Genomic DNA, 17,445 nt, shown 5'->3' on the forward strand with positions numbered 1-17,445 from the left:
TAGTCAGAGATATCTTGGCAAGCCCTGAAATGCATTGCAGGCAGAGTTCAAAAACACTGGGAATGAGGACAGAGGAAGGGGCAGAGGTGGAGCCACAGAAAATCTCCAGCATGCTGAAAGCTGAATTAAGTCTTTTATCTTTTCCTTCCCACTGCTGAAATGTGAATATGATCCTGGTTGTGACATGAAAAAGTAAGTTTGTTCCACTTGAATGTTTTTAAATAGGAACATGGTTTACAGAACTGTCTGTGCACACTGTGCAATGCACTCTCACTGCCCAGCCTTGACTGACAATCTGCAGAACGTGCTGGGGACACCTCTGACCTCACTGAAATGTTTCCTCATTCCCCCAGTATATTCCTCCATCTCCTCAGCAAAAGATATCTAGGCAACACTCACTTTTAATCACAGACAGAGTAGATTACTAATAATTAAGAAATCTCATCGTTTTTTGAGAGGTAGATCAGCCCCTCATGTTAACATCTAAAAGGTAAAATAAGACAAAGCCTGATTCTGTCAGCTTGATTGACCACTGAGCTAACTACACATGCCCACAACAAAATCTAAGTCCCAGTTTTGGTTCAAGAGAGTAAGTAGAGGTAAGAGGGAAGCAATGAAAGTACAAAAAAACCTCCTGTTTTCCAGTCCTACAGCACCAAAACTACTGGGGGAGAGACAGGGAAGCAGATTAAACCAAAAGCTTTTAAAGCAATATTCAGATATGAACAAAAGCCTAATGATTAGCAGTATTTCAATTGATTTTGGCTAGAAACCAGATGAATGAATACCTTTAATTTACAATTTATGCACTCAGTGGATACACATTTGCACACACATGCTCGCTGGTGGCCCAAAGTTGGTGGATGTGTGAATCCAGTGGTCCAAGCCTTGGTTCAAGATGATCATCTCTCTGATTTACAGGGAACAGAAACACCCTTGAACTCCACAGTTTTGGGGCTGCTGTGGACCAGGAGTGTTTTTGATGTGAATGGAGCAGCAGTTCAGTAAAATCTGTACCGAGGCCTCTAACTGAAGTTACTACTGAGTACATCTGGAACTTGTTCTGCCTTTAGAGGTCAAAACAGGAATCCAAAAGCTAAGTACTAAACTGGATAATTAGTCATTTAGACCAAGTGACCTGATTCTTACTCATGCCAGGCAACTTCATCTCCCATTGGGAATTAATTTCCCAGCGGAAGGTAAACTGCCTTGAGGTTAGCGTTGAAGATCATGCCCATGACACATTACTCGAGTACTAATCCCATCAAACTTTGTCTGAGATCAAAGTACACTTAAAAATAAATTATAAGCATCAGCTAACTTTTATTCATAAAAAGGAAATTAAATTCTTGTAGTGAAAGGGGGGAAGAATGAGCAAAAGAAATAGTAAGTAAGACAATGTGGGAAGTATTTACAAATGACACAAACTGTGATTCCTCTCTCCAAGTTTGTGGGAGAAACAGTCACCACTTGGTTTTTCAAAACCACTCATTGCTGACCTCTGAGTCTTTATTTCCTCTGCACAAACTTGAGCAAGGTAACAATATCAAGGTAGGCAAAGACATGAACACACTGGAATCCCATGGATGCACTAAAGCCTTCGAGTACAGTGCAAACACTTCCCTAGACCACTCCATTTGCTATAATAAGGAATAGAGGTTGTTTTTTTCCCAAAGCCTGATCATTTCCAAAGCTTCTGTAGACCCACCAAAGCATCTTGTGATGTTCTACAGCCCTTCACAGAGTTCAGGGCACCGCATGCCTGGGAAGAACATACCCAACCCTTCCCAACTCTGCCTGCAGCTCCAGGGAGCCTTTGTAGGATCCTTCCTGAGAATCTCCTTGAGACTTCCCAGTTCCCACTGCTCCCATTAAACAGCCATGGCTGCCACTTTCCCTGTGTGAATGCTGCGCATACCCACAGCCTTCAGAAGTTTAAACAAAGCCAGAAACAATTACAACCCAAAACCCAACCCACCTACCTACTTCTGCTCCCCTGGAGAACCATAAGGTAGCACAGGTTATGCGTGCAAGGAAGCCTTTGGATCCCAAGAGTGAAAGCTTCCAAAGGTAACACTGTGGCCATTTACAGATGAAAAAGTTGCTCCTTCCCTGGAGAGGTGCAGAAGATTTCTGCAGCCACAATGAAATGGTCATTAACACCATTCTCCTGCTGCACTATGGGCAATGGCTGTAAAAGCAAATTTGGCTTTTACAAGGGAACAGAGACACGTTTTCCAGCATATTAAATGTCCTGTGGCAGCTAGGAGAGCCATACACCGTGATTAAGACCATTACATCTGAGCTTGTGACAAAGAATATTCTGCTAACTCTTGAGAAACACTTGCAGAAACCAGTTACACCTTCTTGCATTCAAAACAGAACACTGGGGAGTTACAAGTATAGTTCCATATTTCCCCTAATGGCTCTTCTGTTTCCTGAAGGCAAAGAAGGAGATTCTTGATCTCACTTACAATAATGTAATCAGAAATTATGCCAGTCAAACCAACTGATTAACACTAGGGTAAAGCTGATGGAAATGAAACCAGATTCATGGCAACACAAGATGTGCTGAAGTTGATCCTATAATGAAAATTTCTCTCATCACATTATCCTTATTGATCAGACCTTTTAATAATAGTCCAAAAGTCTACAATATTTTACCAGGTTTTAACCAAAATCTCCTACCTCCTGTACCTTCTCTTTTATGGCCAGAAACTGAAAACCTCTCTACAAATATTTTGCTGGCACAGCAATAGCTCTGTTTTATGATACTCTCCCATTTAATTTTTATGAAAAGAATGCAACTAGGAATTGTCTTAGTGGTTATTTGAGAAACAAGAAATGGATATTCAGTTACTTCTGAGTGCCATTAGCCCACCCTGAGAAAAGTCTCCACTTTTAAAGTTTTGGGGTTTTTTTGTGTTTATAAAAGAGTTCCTCTCAGATGCTCTTCCCTTTCCATTTATGGCATGAGAACAGCTGATATACGTCTCACTTGCTCAGGGTTAGTTGTGTTCATGCCCACAAAAAGTCTGGATGCCAGCAGAGCCCTGTCCAGCAGCAGTGTCTGGTGCTGCCCATGGCCTGGCACCCCACTGAAGTACTGAAGAGTAGGAAAGCCTGATTCAGATCAATGAAAGCTTCCAGGCTCTGTGACTCCCCATCATCTGCTATTGTGAATGTCGTGTTGCATCGCTACTCTTTAAAATGTGGCCTCTCCTCTTCTGACAGCTCTGTAAGTTTTGCTACAGGCTATTTCACTCAGACCTCCAAGACCCAGTCTTTGCTGAGTTCACTGAACAGCACAGCCATCAAAAAACCTTCTCCTAAAGTCATCTCTATGTGTTTGCCAAGCCACTCACAGCATCTCTCAGTGCTTCCCCTGTGACTGTGTGAGGGATATCCGGCCTTTTGTTGATCTATCAGCAAATCAAAGTCTTTATCAAACAAGCTGAAGTGCTGGCAGCACCAAGGGAGGCATTCAGAAGACCTTCTCTTTTACTTTTTCATGAAGATGTGTCATTTGTTCTAGCTTTTCTTATGAGATAAGATACATTTCCAAACATTTACTGTGCGTGACCTCGGTCAAGACGTGGTGCGCTACAAGCGTCGCCTCCTCGCCTGTGGGAGCGAAAGCAGGCAGCCAGCAAGCACAGACTGGCACTTTCAAGGAACAGAAGCATTTTTCTGGCAGCCCAGCAGCTGGGGTTCACCCCTGTGGAGCTGGGGTGAGGTGGGAAGCAGGTGTCCCCAGTTATTCCCAGAGCAGATGCACACACAATGCAAACCTGCGTGGGCAGAGCTGGCTCATTGTGTGTAACACTGGTGTTCCTGTGGGAAAAGTGCCCAAACGACAAAGTGGACTGAGAGTGGTCTGATGTGTTGAGGATCCAGCTAAAGACATGTCCAGCTGTGGTCACCACCATTTGAGAAACCTATAGAGAGCTGACAAGAGCACCAAGTGCCTGGAGTGCTGAGAAACATGCTTAGGAAAAAAAGCCCAGAGGAAAGCATTGAGGAATCTTAGAATCTGTTTAGCTGGAAAAACAAGAGTGAAACTTGATAAAGGTCTTTTAATATAGAAATGTTTTTAATAAAAAGGGCAGGGATCAATTATTCTGCATATTCTGCTCTGCTCTGGGGGAATGATGTGAAGAAATCCACTTAATTGGATATGAAGGCTTTTTATTCTAATTTTTCACACAGGGAAGCAGAAGAACAGGCCTATGAATACTGTGGAATCTGTTCTCAGAGGTCTGAAAGGCCTCCAAGGGCACTCAGACATCTGTTGATCATCTAAGTGTATTTGATCTCTGTTCAATGCAAGAGGCTCTTGAGCCCTTTCCCAGTCCTTTGTACCAATGATTTTGCAAAACACTGGGCTTCATAAAGCACAGGCACATGGCATGGCCATGAGAACAGATGAGGAAGGGAGTTTGTTTGCTACGTGCTCATTAAAGAAAACCTGTAGCTCTGAGTAAAGGAACAAGAATCTTCTCTGCAAATTAGCAATCCTGCTTCAAAGACTTGTCTCAATCATCACTGTCTCCTAAAAAAATAAATGACGTGGCTTGCAGATCCCTGAAGTTCAGACCAGAAAAAGGGAAAGCATTGAGTCTGGCCAGACTGACTTTGTAAGAAACAGAGCAGGTCCATAGTTTGGAGGTAATTCTTCATCCTTACACAATGACTTTCATCTGAGAACCTTAAAATATTAAATCTTCAGTGCAGGATTAAGTCTTCATGAGCTAGGTGGCAATCTCACAATCTTTTACAGAAGAGTGCACAGGAGGTTGAGAGATGTGTTTTGCAGAAGATTTGATCATCACCTGTGGCTGAAATCAAAGAAGTCGCACTGAGATAAATGGAAGCTACAGATGCTCAGATCCCTCAAATCAGTCCAATTGTCCCTTGCAATTAGTGAATAAAGAATAGAAACCTAGAAGTACAGGCTTTCATTCCATACCAGCTCCTGCCAGTGGATGTGAGTCATCAGGGTGTCTTACAGCACAACTGTTCAGCACTGCAGAAAGATATGAACCAGAAAGATTCCACACTCTTTAGGTTGAATAGACCTGATGCAAACTTCTGTCACAAACACAACTGCTTCCTGGCAAGTTTCAGGCATGCAGCTGATACTGAAACATGATGAGTTATTTTAAAAGTCACTTGCGTAAAATAAATAACGTGCAGCATATGTTATGTTTCAGGTTATGAAAACATTCCACAACAAACTGGCTTAAAACAATTAAAAACCTTTCAGTCAATGGACAAAAGTTCAAGCTGTAACTTTTCTTGAGCTGCCTCTCAAATTGCCTTCCAAGCATTTGTCTTCATGGTATGTGTGTTTTCAGATGTTGACAGCAATGTTCCACATATAATCTGTTTGAAAATCTCCACACAGATTTGCTACTAGTGGAGACCTCAAAACTATGACAGAAACAGGCTAAAATGAACTTTTTGTGTGAGATGATGCATGATCAGACAAGAACAGTTCATACACAAAAACCTGGAAATTCTGGCTTTATCCAGCAGTCTAAGCTCCAGCCAGGGAAGTTCCAACCATGCAGCCAGAGACTGACTGAGGGAAAGTGTGAAGGGACTGACAGGGGGAATCCAAAGTTCTTTTAGGTTGGGAAAGACCTTTAAGATCACTGAGTCCTGTCAAGAAATTCAGAGGAGAGCAGCAGATGAGGAAATGGAATGTCTTGGTTGTATTTTTATTTTGGGGAATCAAGGCTGGGCATTCCTGGTGAGAGAAAGGATCCCAGCACTGCCACAGCACACGCAGTCTCCTGAGGCCTTTTGGTGTTACACAAAGAAATCTTGGAACATTCTTTTGCCTTTCCCTGTGTCTGATCTTATCTATTCAGTCTGAGCTGTATGTGTGGTAAACAGCCAATTCTACATCAGGAGCAGCTGCAACACTTTAACTAATCAACTTCTGCATTTTCTTTTTACTTATTTTTTTTTTCCTTGCCACAGTCCTTTGGGTCTGTGTGAAGCGAACCAGTAAAGCAAAAGGCTTCATAATTCCAGGATATTTGCTTTGAGAGGACAGATGTAGGAATTGGCAGTGGGGTTGACAGGGAGCATGGAAGGCAGCTGTGTTATTAGCAGCAATTTATCTATTACAAGTGTGTAGACATGACACCTAAGAATGGGGACCCATAGTGCCAGGCATAATAGACATGTCATGGGAGCCAGAGCCTTCCAAAGCAAACCAATCCCACCAGCCCTGGGAGTGGGAACAGGGGCCAAAGATATGAAATATCTCATCAGGATTACAGAGAGGGTCAATGGCAGAGAAAATACTGAGCCCAATCCCAATACCCAGGGCAGGATCGCTTGCTGTATCTGAGTGAAGCAAATCATCAGTGCCTGTCAGCTGTGGGGTTTGTTTTGTAGCTGCAAGCTGATCTGGAGTCATGACAAATCTGCTTTCCCTCATATGCTACTAAACTATCAAAACACATGTTGACACACAGAGAAATACAATGAGTGGAGACAGCAGAGCCCTCAGCCAGCAGCAGAGCACGTTCTAGCCTGGAGGGGTTGTACCAACACTGCACTAAGGGCCACGCTACCACCTCAGCTCTGCTGCTAGATCTGGAGTAGCTTCAGGCTCCCTCACCCGCCCTGGACTCCTCAGGTTACCTCTTGTGCCTCAGCAAGCCCAGCAGCAGAAAAAGGAGAAGTTTCCTCCCTGGGTCCCCAGCATCCTTCCTCTTTGGAGTGGGATACAAGCTGCAGTCTAGAACCGTGCCCTTCCTTGGGAAAACAGCAGCAGCCTCTGAGGTTTCCCTTCTGACAAGTGCATAGGAAGTATATGAATTATTTTTTGGCTCTCCTGTTAGTCAGCAACAGGGCCTGCTATCTGGTTATACCTCATTTTTCCTCTTCCCAGCAGACATTTTTGTAGCTGCTCCTTTCTAGAAACCGCATTTCTGCTCCCGATAGTGGCAAACAAGCAACTGCCATGCAAGTGGTGTGAGTCAACATGTTTCCTACATACAGCTCGTCTGTCCAAAGTGTGGTTTCCTTGGAATGTTGACTTGTTTGATTCAGAGAAATCTGGGGGCATAACCACAACAGGAGTTTTGGAGCAACAAAGGAAAAGACTGCCTAGGCTCAAAAAGGAGAAAATTCTTCCTGGCTCCTATTGGTGACCAGAGCTTAGACACCCAAAGCCCCATAGAAAGTAATTTTGAAATAACAAATTGTCCCATGAGACAAAATTTAGTTGCTTCATCATCTCCTTTTGCAAGTCCAGTGAATCAGCTGCAGACTTTATGCTCTTCAATTAAACAGAAACACTCACCACAATCCCGACCAGCTATGGGGTTTTTGGTACAGCTTGTTTTAAGGCTCTAGACTGGTCGGAACAGAAGATATGCTTTTGACTTCAATTAGTGAGAAACTGGGCCTCACAAGAAGTGCTTGGCAGGATATTTTCCTGGATCTTCAAACCCTAGTCCTTCCCTACCCATACTTTTAAAATGATTCTTTAGAAACATGCTCATAGAGGTTTCTTCACCCAAGAAACACATTTTTCCTCCTTTTTGTAGACATGCTCATAGAGGTTTCTTCACCAAAGAAGCACATTATTCCTCCTTTCTGTAGACAATAGGTTTATTGGTGGAGGGGTGCTCATAAACGAGCCAGCTGAAATAGTTTTAAATGAATTTGTTTTTAAAGCAGGGGAAGGGAAAGTTTTGGTTTGCTTGTTGTTGCCCTTTTTCTGCCTTAAAAGCATTTTGCACCCAGATTAAAGAATGGAAACAGATGAAATAACCTGTCAGCAGGATGAGGAGGGCAGCTTGAGGAACAGAGAAAAGAAGGTTTTTATCAAGCAGGATTTTCTGTCCACCCCACAGTGAGGCTGCTCACAATCCTTTGGAGTGTCACAGAACCACTTTTGTTAGCAACCCAACAGAGCCATGGCCACAAGCAGCCAGATATTTGATAAAGCTTTTTGGGAGAACAATGTATTCCCACTATTACTAGCAGCAAACATGACAGGACAATTCTGAAAGCTTCTCTTCTCAGGAAGTTTTTTTTCTCTTGTCACATGTTCTTAATAGGTTTGGACAACATCCAGTGTCCAGCCTCTTATCAGGACCTTCCTACCTTTTAACATCCTCCTGCACTGATGGATGGCCTAAACATTAGCAAGCAACCTTATGTTGCAATAGTCATAGCTTGGCTTCCTCTGGTAAACCAAATGTCATTTGTTCCATTTAAAAAACACAAAAAAACCAAAAAAACAACAACCCCTAAACAGATAAATACTCACTTACAACCTCAACATTACTGAATGGCTTTCTTGCAGGAAAACAAACAGATCCCTGCTTCAATTCACTCCTGAGACACAAGGCTGTAAACAGGAGTAACCCTTCCCATGCAGGCTGAAGCCTGAGCCACACTGAGCTGATGTTGTGCCATCACTTGCAGGGGGGATTCTATAGAATTTACCTTCATCTCATCTTTTTCCATTACCAGGTCAAAATCCTGAGGAAACATTTGAATGAAAAAAATGAAAATCCAAAAGAGAGTCCGGGAAGGCCTTGAAAAGAATTAGGAAACAAATGAAACAAACATCAGGCAGGAGCCAGTGGCCCACTCACAGAAAGACTGGAAACACCCAGGAAGGCAAACAAAATCCCTGCTGGAAACAGGGCATTCCCACATCACCTGGACCACGCAATCCATTAGCAATCAGATGGTAACAGCCATCTGCAAGGAACTGGGAGGGAAGACATTTATTGTAGGGAATGACATGCTGTTTGCAGTGGCATATTCCACTCTTCCTCACTTTTGCTTGTTGGACAAACAACATCAGTGCAAGGATAATAAACTTGCTATATGTTTGATTTTTGACTCAGGTCAGAGTCTGACTTGGTTAAAAAAAATAAATTAGCATACAAGCTAAATCTTGGCAAGCAAGTTAAATGACTTTTTTCAATGTTGTTGGATTAGTGGGGAAAAATAAACATGAATAGCTTGAAGTGTCATTTATGCACAATTTAAGTATGCTGATTATTTCTAAAACAAATTGTAAAAAAAAGACTTTTTAAATATCTCACTTTTTACACTTATCAAGCAATATTTTAAGGAAATGAAATATATTTTTTCCTGTGAAATTTAAAACCCTGTGATTCCTGGTTCCAAGTTAAAATAGCACAGTCTAACAGCTTACTGATTATTCTAGTTGCATCATCCCAGCCAAAGGTGTCAGCCTCAGGCATCTCACTGGAATCTGCCTGACCTGTTCTTGTGAGGCTGCTCAGATGCTGAAGGCTCCAGATGCTTTTCCAGAATCCTAATTTCCTATTACAAGGGAACCAGGTTGGAAGTAAGGTATGATTAACTTCCATCCTCACCATGTGCCTTTTCATTCTCTGCTTTGTTGGGGTTCCCTGTTACTGCTTCTGAGTTTAGCACAAGGAATCCTGAGCTCAGGGAGATTTTAGTTGATCCATTGTATTTTAAGTTCCAGAAATCTGAAACTGAACCAACCAGCAAAGTTGCAGCAAGTGGGGGAATGGATGGGCTGGGTAGGTCAGGTCTTCAAAGGACTCCTGAACCATTGAGAAATTGTACACAGAAACCTGGGTGGATATGCCATGGAAGGTAATTTAATGTATTCTGCATGACACCTAGCATGGAATTCACCTCATCGCACTTTAATCACCTAAAAGCTGAGGCACTCATAGTCTGCCCAGGCTCACTGTAGCCCGTGGGCAGAAAGAGTCATCTCATCTCTCCCATCCAGATGCCTCCAAGGCTGAGTGCTGGGAATGCAAGAGGCTGGGCTCACCAGAGGTCTATTTTAATGTCATCCTGTGCAAACACACAAAAGCCATCTCCTGCAGATTCCTGGATGTTTTGCAAGTCAGTGTTCCAGACAGCTGGAAAAGGCTGATTCCTTTTTTCCCATGTGAGCAAAGTTTTCAGGCAGAAGAGGCTGTTTCTGGGAAAGCTGAATGGACCTGAAAGTCTTTCAGAGTTAACTTCCCTGGCCACTGGATAATCCATACAAACCAAATATAAGTCATGAGAGGCGTGCAGAGGGGATAGGGAAAAGATTACCCCAGAAACAGTGAGGAGTAAACTATAATTAGCATATTCATTAGCCAAGGGGAGGCAAATAGAGCTGCCAGAGAATCCTGAGCAGATCTGCTCTTTGTTTGCAGAGTCCCTTTGGATGGGCTGGCTGCTCTCTGGGAGGAGCTGGAGCAGCCTGGGGGCCTGCCCTGCCTCACAGGAGATGTAAGCCAGGTTCACACGTGTGGTTGACATCCATTAGTGGAATCGAGTTTCCATTGTCCAGAGGGTCAAGCCAGAGCAATTCCAGCAAACACAGGGAAGCCAGAAGGCTTCTTCTCAATGAGCAAAGCATCCCAGTGCTTTTCCTGACCAAAAATGACAAACAGTCAGGAGGCATGTGCACTGGGGGGTGTAACCTCTCCAGAAGAACAGGGAAAGAGAAGCAGGGCTTCAATAGCTCTGATGAGCACAAAACCAGAGGAGTTGATGACTCCAGGCCAGGTCTTCTACCAGTCTGAGCAAAGGCATTGCAAGGACAGGACACAGGACCACCCAAGGACCTATTCTGGGGCAGCATCATCAGCTCAGGGCAGGCTCCAAGTTGTTTCCACAGGCTCTCCTGCAAGTTTGGCACCACTGCAGGAGACAGAAGCCCTCAGTAAGTGTTTAGTTAACTAACATTTGTATTATAAACAGTGGGTAAAGGATGAGGAAATAGGGCTTGAGCAAACCGTGAGAAAAAAGCCTTTTTGCCTGAGACCACAGCAAAGGGACTCCCAATCAAGGCAACACTGTGATTTTTCAGATTCCCTACCACACTACATTACAGCCTGGCCTCAGTGACAGACAAATGTTTATTAAAATAAATCCTGACTAGAAAGCATTAATTTGAGTAACACAGTTGCCATTCTGCCACCCAGATATTTTCCCAGAACTGAATTTGGGAAAGATGAGCTTTTCCAGAGAGCCCGCTGAGAAGGTACTTTCCTGGGCTCAGACACAGTGATCAGCAGAGATATTGATCGTGCTGTCTCTGCAGCAACAACAGGAATTATCCATTGATTTCTCTGGAGACTGGATTATGTATTGATTATGTGAGCTGCAAAGCAGAGCCTAAGTAATGCTATCATGTCTGGCTAAAATGGTGCTCGTAGAGTAGTGAAGTCAATAGAAAGGGGAGATGAGAAATCCATTGAGGCAAAGGGCAAAGTCCCAGGGTAATTAATTAAATGGCAAAATTCTCCTGGCTCAAGTGATGCCAGGATTTCTACTTAAGCATTTTGCATCCTGAAAAGTCCCCTAATAGGAGCCCAAAGGATGCAGTGAACAACGCTTTGAGCAAGTAAATAATTCTGGCCCATCCCTAGTCCATGTAACACACTGTGGACAGACAGGCACCTCATTCATTGCTTACTTCAATTGGGTCATTAATGAAATGCATAGGGTTTAGAAAAATTTGAAAAGTAGCTGTGGAGATAACTCCTGGACCAAGCCTGAAGGGGCCATCCAGTGCAGCCAGTGCAAAGAGATACTGTGTTGGCCTTTTATCAGCAAGATAATGAGCCTACAGGGGCACAGAGATGACTTGCTGGATATAAGTGACACAAGCCGAGTTTGCTGGAGAAAGATAACAATGTAGAAAACAGGCCCTGAAGGCTCACCTTTCAAAACACAGAGCCTCTGTCCTGCATTAAACTCTGCAGATTGCTTTACAGAAGCTTAATGTTTCTATCTTCCACTGCCTCCCTTGGAGTGGCATTCAGCTTTTGTTCTGGTCGTCCCAAAAACTAATTATAACATGTTCCCTAGGAGGCATTTAGTAAAATTAAACAGGTAGAGGGAGAGGTCTCAGGACTTGAATCCAATTCTTGGTACGGTGTGACCGGCAGGATTCAGCCAGAATCATTAAGAAGTGATGGATGAAACTTCACTGATCAGCAAAGATGACTCACCCAGAAGCACAAGTGCTGAAGTTTGCCTTCATTTTGGGGCTGGAAATGGGAAGGAGGGGAAGAAATCCCAAGGAGAGAGGCAAAGGTCCTTGTTGTCAAGATCAAAGCAATGGCCAAAAGGAGACTATCAGAGGATGGTGCACAGAGATGGGAGAGGTGTCTGTGAGCAGGAGTCTGGCTCAGCCACGTGGCCTGGCCCAGCAGAAAGCCTCATGTGTAATTTGAATTTCATCTCACCCACCTTATGGAGATGTTTTCTTCTCCATAAACAACTGGTTTGACAGAAGGGCACATTTTAGCCATTAGACAAGTGGAAGGCCAGGCACTGCTGATCAGCCAGAGGCCCTTTCAAGGGACTTTTCCCTCCCTTCCTTATCCTATAATTGTTCATAAAAACAAAGGCATAGTTTTGTTTACCAAAATCCCCACCGATAGCCTCAGACTGGTGTAAGGAGGTTATTGCTGTGCCCAGCTAACCTCTTGCAGCAAAGAAAGTGCAAACATGGCCTTTATTCTGTGCATTTCCTGGAGGAAAGGGTACTGGACAGGAATTCAGATAAGAAAATTCATGTTGTTGCTGTTCTTCATATTCTGTGAAGTATTTTAATGGGGATAACAATACACATTAGACATCCTGTTCAGTAACATTTTTAGTACCCAGCTGAGTCCAAATATAAACTATAATGGCATATGGAGACTGTCTTAAGAGCCATTTCAAATCAATTTAGTTTTATATAGCGTCTCTTCAAGTCTCTCAAGGTGATTTACAGTGAAAAAGCAAATAGTGGGATAGTGATTTAGTGGAGTAAGGCATGGCAGCTGTCAGGCAGGAAGGAAAAAATGCTGCATGGAGACGTAAAACTCTAATTTAAAAGCAGTACAAAGGTAAATATATCTCTTTGCTCTTCCAGTACAAGAATCAGCCAGGTAATGAAGCCAGGTTGGGTTCAGTTTAATTCAACAGTTCAATGGAGCCATTTACAGATGGAACTGGACCTAAAACTGAACCTTTTCCACTCAACTGCTGAGATTAGGAAAAAAACAGGGAAGAAATATTTGTGACCAATTCATTTTACCATCATATTTCACAACCTCAGAAATTTCAGACTTCCTGTGGCTTGGACTTCTGCCCTAGGGGCTTATGAAGTCAAGAAGGCAGCTTTAAGTGTCTTTTTCATGGAAATTGTTAAAGCCTTTTTTAAAGAAGCAAGACTCTAGTCAGGAAACCTTGACCTGGCTGGTGTGACAACCATTGTGCTGCTCCTGTGCACGGAGGAGGAGTAAGTCTCCAGAGAATGTTTCCCTCAGCTACAGGACACCCTTCCTGTGGGTTTTTTGCCCTCCTGCTCACCCTTCAAGGGAAGCTGCTGCAGAAGCCATGAAAACACTCATATTTTGGTGTTCCTAGTGCGGAAATCTTACATTTTCCTCCCACCAAAGAGCTCAGAACAGGCTGTTGGATGTGGCTGTTTCAGCGAACTTCAGGCGCGAGAGAGGGAATGCTACTGACTTCCTAGGGCCTGAGTACACAGGATCCTGGGACAGCTCAGCGTGGAAGGGACCTTTGAAGATTTCATGGGAAAGGGAGCTTAGACAAGATGATCCAGTGCCCAACAGCATCGTGAAAACCTCCAGTGATGAGGACTCCTCCACACCCTTAGGGAGGTTGCTCTATGTACTTCTTTGAGAGGCCTAAACCACCCACGTTTCCTTCCACCTAAACCATCCATGTTTCCTCCCACCTAAACCACCCACGTTTCCTTCCACCTAACCATCCACATTTCCTTCCACCTAAACCACCCACGTTTCCTTCCACCTAAACCACCCGCATTTCCTTCCACCTAAACCATCCATGTTTCCTCCCACCTAAACCACCCACGTTTCCTTCCACCTAACCATCCACATTTCCTTCCAGGTGCCAGCATTTGTCAGGATTTGTCACTGCTCCTGCCTGTAGGTCAGGGACACAGTGGAAGCCCGACCTGCTTGTCCACCAGGAGTAAGATTTCAATTTTCCAACAAGCAGGTAGGGGCTGTTCAGGATGCCAAAGCTGTGGGGAGCCTGAGTTGTGATCACTTGACAAAGTTCCTCCTTGCTGTAGCATCCTGGCAAGTGCAGGGTTTGTCGAGTGGCCTCAGGGCAGACGTCTCACAGGCTGTGACTTTGTGAGTCACACGGGGCTGGGAGCCCTGCTGGGATGTCTGCTCATCTGGGAAAGTGCCTTCTCCTCCTTTCTGCTGTGCAAGAAGTGTATGTTTTATTAAATAAAGTGCATGTTCCCTATGCAAATGAGCGCCCTTTGGAACGGTGATACACTGACACGTTTTATGTTAAATATGTATGCCCTTTAAAAACTGAAGCAAGAACTAAAAATCATTTATAAATATTAAAGAGCAAGAAGTCTACTTTTTGTTTTCACTGTGTTTCTGATCCTGCACTCTGGGAAAAACACTCCTCACATTATAAGACTGAATTATTGGTCCAAGAACTAAACCTGTAATTTTATTCTATCAGTCAGGCTGTATGTCATGCTTTTTTTGTATCAAGACAATCATGTTCTTTGAAGCACAGACACACACCTACTTAAAAGAAGCTTTCAGCTGAAAGCAGAAGACTCCAGAAACAGCAGCAATTTGTACCTTTCAAGGGACTGATAATTAAATAGAGAAATGCTGATTCCAATGAAAAGAAGGTTTCTTTGCTGGCCAGGATGATGTTCCATTAGGACATTTGGGTCCAGATTCATCTGCTTGGACTGCAGACATCAGTCCTTTCAATCATTGACTTCTAATGCCTTCAATGTGTCCTTTGGAGATCGTTATTTCTCTTTCTTGACAGGAAAGGACAGTAGGCCATCTGCACTCCTAACCTGACTACTTTAGTTAGGTGTCTAAAATGAAATTAAATCAATCCAGGCCTTCCTCTAGTTTTTAAAGTATTTCTTGCATGGGGCACCTATCAGAAAGTCTAGTATTCAACCCATTGTTACAGCACAGTCACTGTTGCCTCCAGGAGGTATTTTCTGCTATGCAGGGTTTCCACATCCCTCTGGGAAGAAGCAGAAGTTTCTCATTAAGGAACAAAAGTGCAGCAAGACCAATGCAGACATTAAAGCACCTCCAGCAGGGAGGCAGTTTTAGATTACAAGTGAAGGAGAGTAGCTCTGTGTTTCACAGGATCACAAAATGGGTGATGTTGGAAGGGACCACTGGAGGTCATCCAGTTTCCTTTTGCTCAGAGTTGTTAAGTTAACTTGCAAATACCAGAAAAGTCTCAGGACAGACTGTAAATATGCTGTGCCAATTTTACATACTGAGAAACCAGGTACACAGGTCAAATAAGAAGTCCAGCTCTGGAGTCCCAGTATTTTTCCTTCCTGCAACACCACCGTTCTTTGTTGATGAAGAAGCAGCAGTTTTCAGCTTGGTCTTCACTGCACGTTCACTAAATTATTCCAAGTGCTTCTGGCTGCACCATGGATGGCAGGAGAGCCAGTGGACAGCAGTGAAGGGCTTTTGGAAACATGCAGAAAGACTGGCTGAAGCGAAGCAATGCTATCCTCCCCTCACTTTACTAGCTCTGCTTTCTCCCTTTACTTTCTCCCTTTACTTTCCTTTCCTTTCTCCTTTACTTTACTTTCTCCCTTTCCAGATGGGAGCTGGAGCAGTGGGAAATATTTTCCCGCAGAGTTTGTTGCTCTGTTGACAGGAATTTTAAGACAAAAGGTCATTTTGGTGGATTTAAAAAGCAGTGGAACTTCATGCCCCTAATGAATGGGCAGCAGGAACTCATACTGGCAGTGCTCAGTGGCTGCACATGAAACTAGCCAGGCCCAGTAAATGAAACCAGATCCCAAAATGCAGCCTGAGATAACTGAAAGTATGCATCAAAGTTTATTGTAGGAAAATGACTGAGTGGAAAAAGAGTGGTCTGCTCTGCCCCTGCACCTCCAAAACATATTGTACCATTTAAACCCTCTAGAAAGACATCTGCCAAAAATGTGATTAATTCTCCTGAAGGTCAAATGTATTACTTTTGTAAAATAGTTGAAGCAGCAGTTGTACGTCTTTGATTACTCTTACGAAAGCAACTTAGGAAAAATCCCAGGATGGCTCTTGTGTTTGAAGCTGCTCTTGTGTTTGAAGATGGATGTTTACTGCTTACTGGCAGTGACTTGTGTAGCAAAGGTGAAATGTGGTCAGGAAATGATTGTAACCCCCCCAGAAGGGTTGGTCCCAGAGCAGCCCATCCCAAATTCCAGCAGCACATCCTGTGTCTCTGTTTGGAGTGCCACCCTGTGGACTGCTGCTCCCAGGAGCTCCTCTCCTTCCCACAGCCACAGAGGCAACACTCAGGACCCACCCTGGGCACAAGGATGGGTGACAGCACCTCTGAGCTCCCAACCCCTCTGTCCCCTGCATGTCCTGCGTGTCCCTGCCCAGCCTGGGGAAAATGGGGCTGGGGGAGAAATGGGAATTTCTGTACCAAAATACAGTCTCTGCTATGAAAGACCATTTTCTCCTGTGCTTTCTACACAACAGAATATGAAATGCCACCACCACTTCTGAGCTGGATAGGAAATAATTGGGGCATCTGTTGGTAACAGGTCTCTTGTATTACACCCCCAAAGCAGACCTTTGTACACTGAGAAGAGACCAGAGAAGCTCTCTGCTCACCCACAGATGAATTAAGCCCCTGGTAAGTCAAGTTCATCCTTAGAAGTCCATTTCTGGATTACATTATAATTTTTTTTCTTGCTGACTGTTTGTGTAAGACTTGCAGGTTTATTCACTGGAGATTGCCACCATAAATTTTAGGAGTCTGGCTTACAAAGCCTGTAACAACCTTCTTTAGTAAAGGTGTGCCTTGCAGAATTCCTTCAGTAATGCCACTTTGGCTGCCCCTTACCTCTGGGGTGAGGTATTTCATCATGATTTCCTTTCCTTTCTCTCCCAGCTTTTCATCTGGAGCAATTTCATATTCTGCCTGGAACAGACATATAAAAAATAAAAGTCAATATTTGCACTCATATTTCACCATTATAACTTCATTTTGGATGTGGCCTTAACAGAACACTCTGTATGAAAAATCTGAAGGACAAATATCATTTTCTGGTGGAAGTAAAACCTGTACACACAGTCTTATTAAAAACCTTCCACTATATTTTGCCAGACCCTAGCGGTGCATCTTCTGGGGCTTTGTCTCTTAATTAACACCAATGCCATTTAATTAATTTATATTTTATAACCTTGCAAAGCCAGCTTTCAGAAAGCATTCAGAGACAAGAGACATCGGCTTCATTTGGTTTTGCTCAAAAGGAAGGTGGACACAGAAGGTAAAATTATTTCTCTGAGTAGTAGAGAAAGTGAATAATTGTTAACCCTTGCCACAGTGGTGTTTGAAGTGCCAGATGAAAAAAAAAATACATATATATATATA

The 17,445-nt window shown here is 43.4% G+C and overlaps 1 protein-coding gene across 1 annotated transcript in view; it reads right to left on the reverse strand.

Moving 5' to 3' along the window:
• Window positions 1-17,445, reverse strand: part of GRK5 (G protein-coupled receptor kinase 5) — a 171,781-nt gene that overhangs the window by 33,844 nt on the left and 120,492 nt on the right. Inside the window, exon 4 of the mRNA XM_031062569.1 lies at window positions 16,915-16,992. Coding sequence (XP_030918429.1) covers window positions 16,915-16,992 — 78 coding nt within the window. The remainder of the gene's footprint in view (window positions 1-16,914; window positions 16,993-17,445) is intronic.

Source organism: Geospiza fortis, unplaced genomic scaffold (assembly GCF_000277835.1).
Source record: "Geospiza fortis unplaced genomic scaffold, GeoFor_1.0 scaffold719, whole genome shotgun sequence".
Classification (NCBI taxonomy): domain Eukaryota; kingdom Metazoa; phylum Chordata; class Aves; order Passeriformes; family Thraupidae; genus Geospiza; species Geospiza fortis.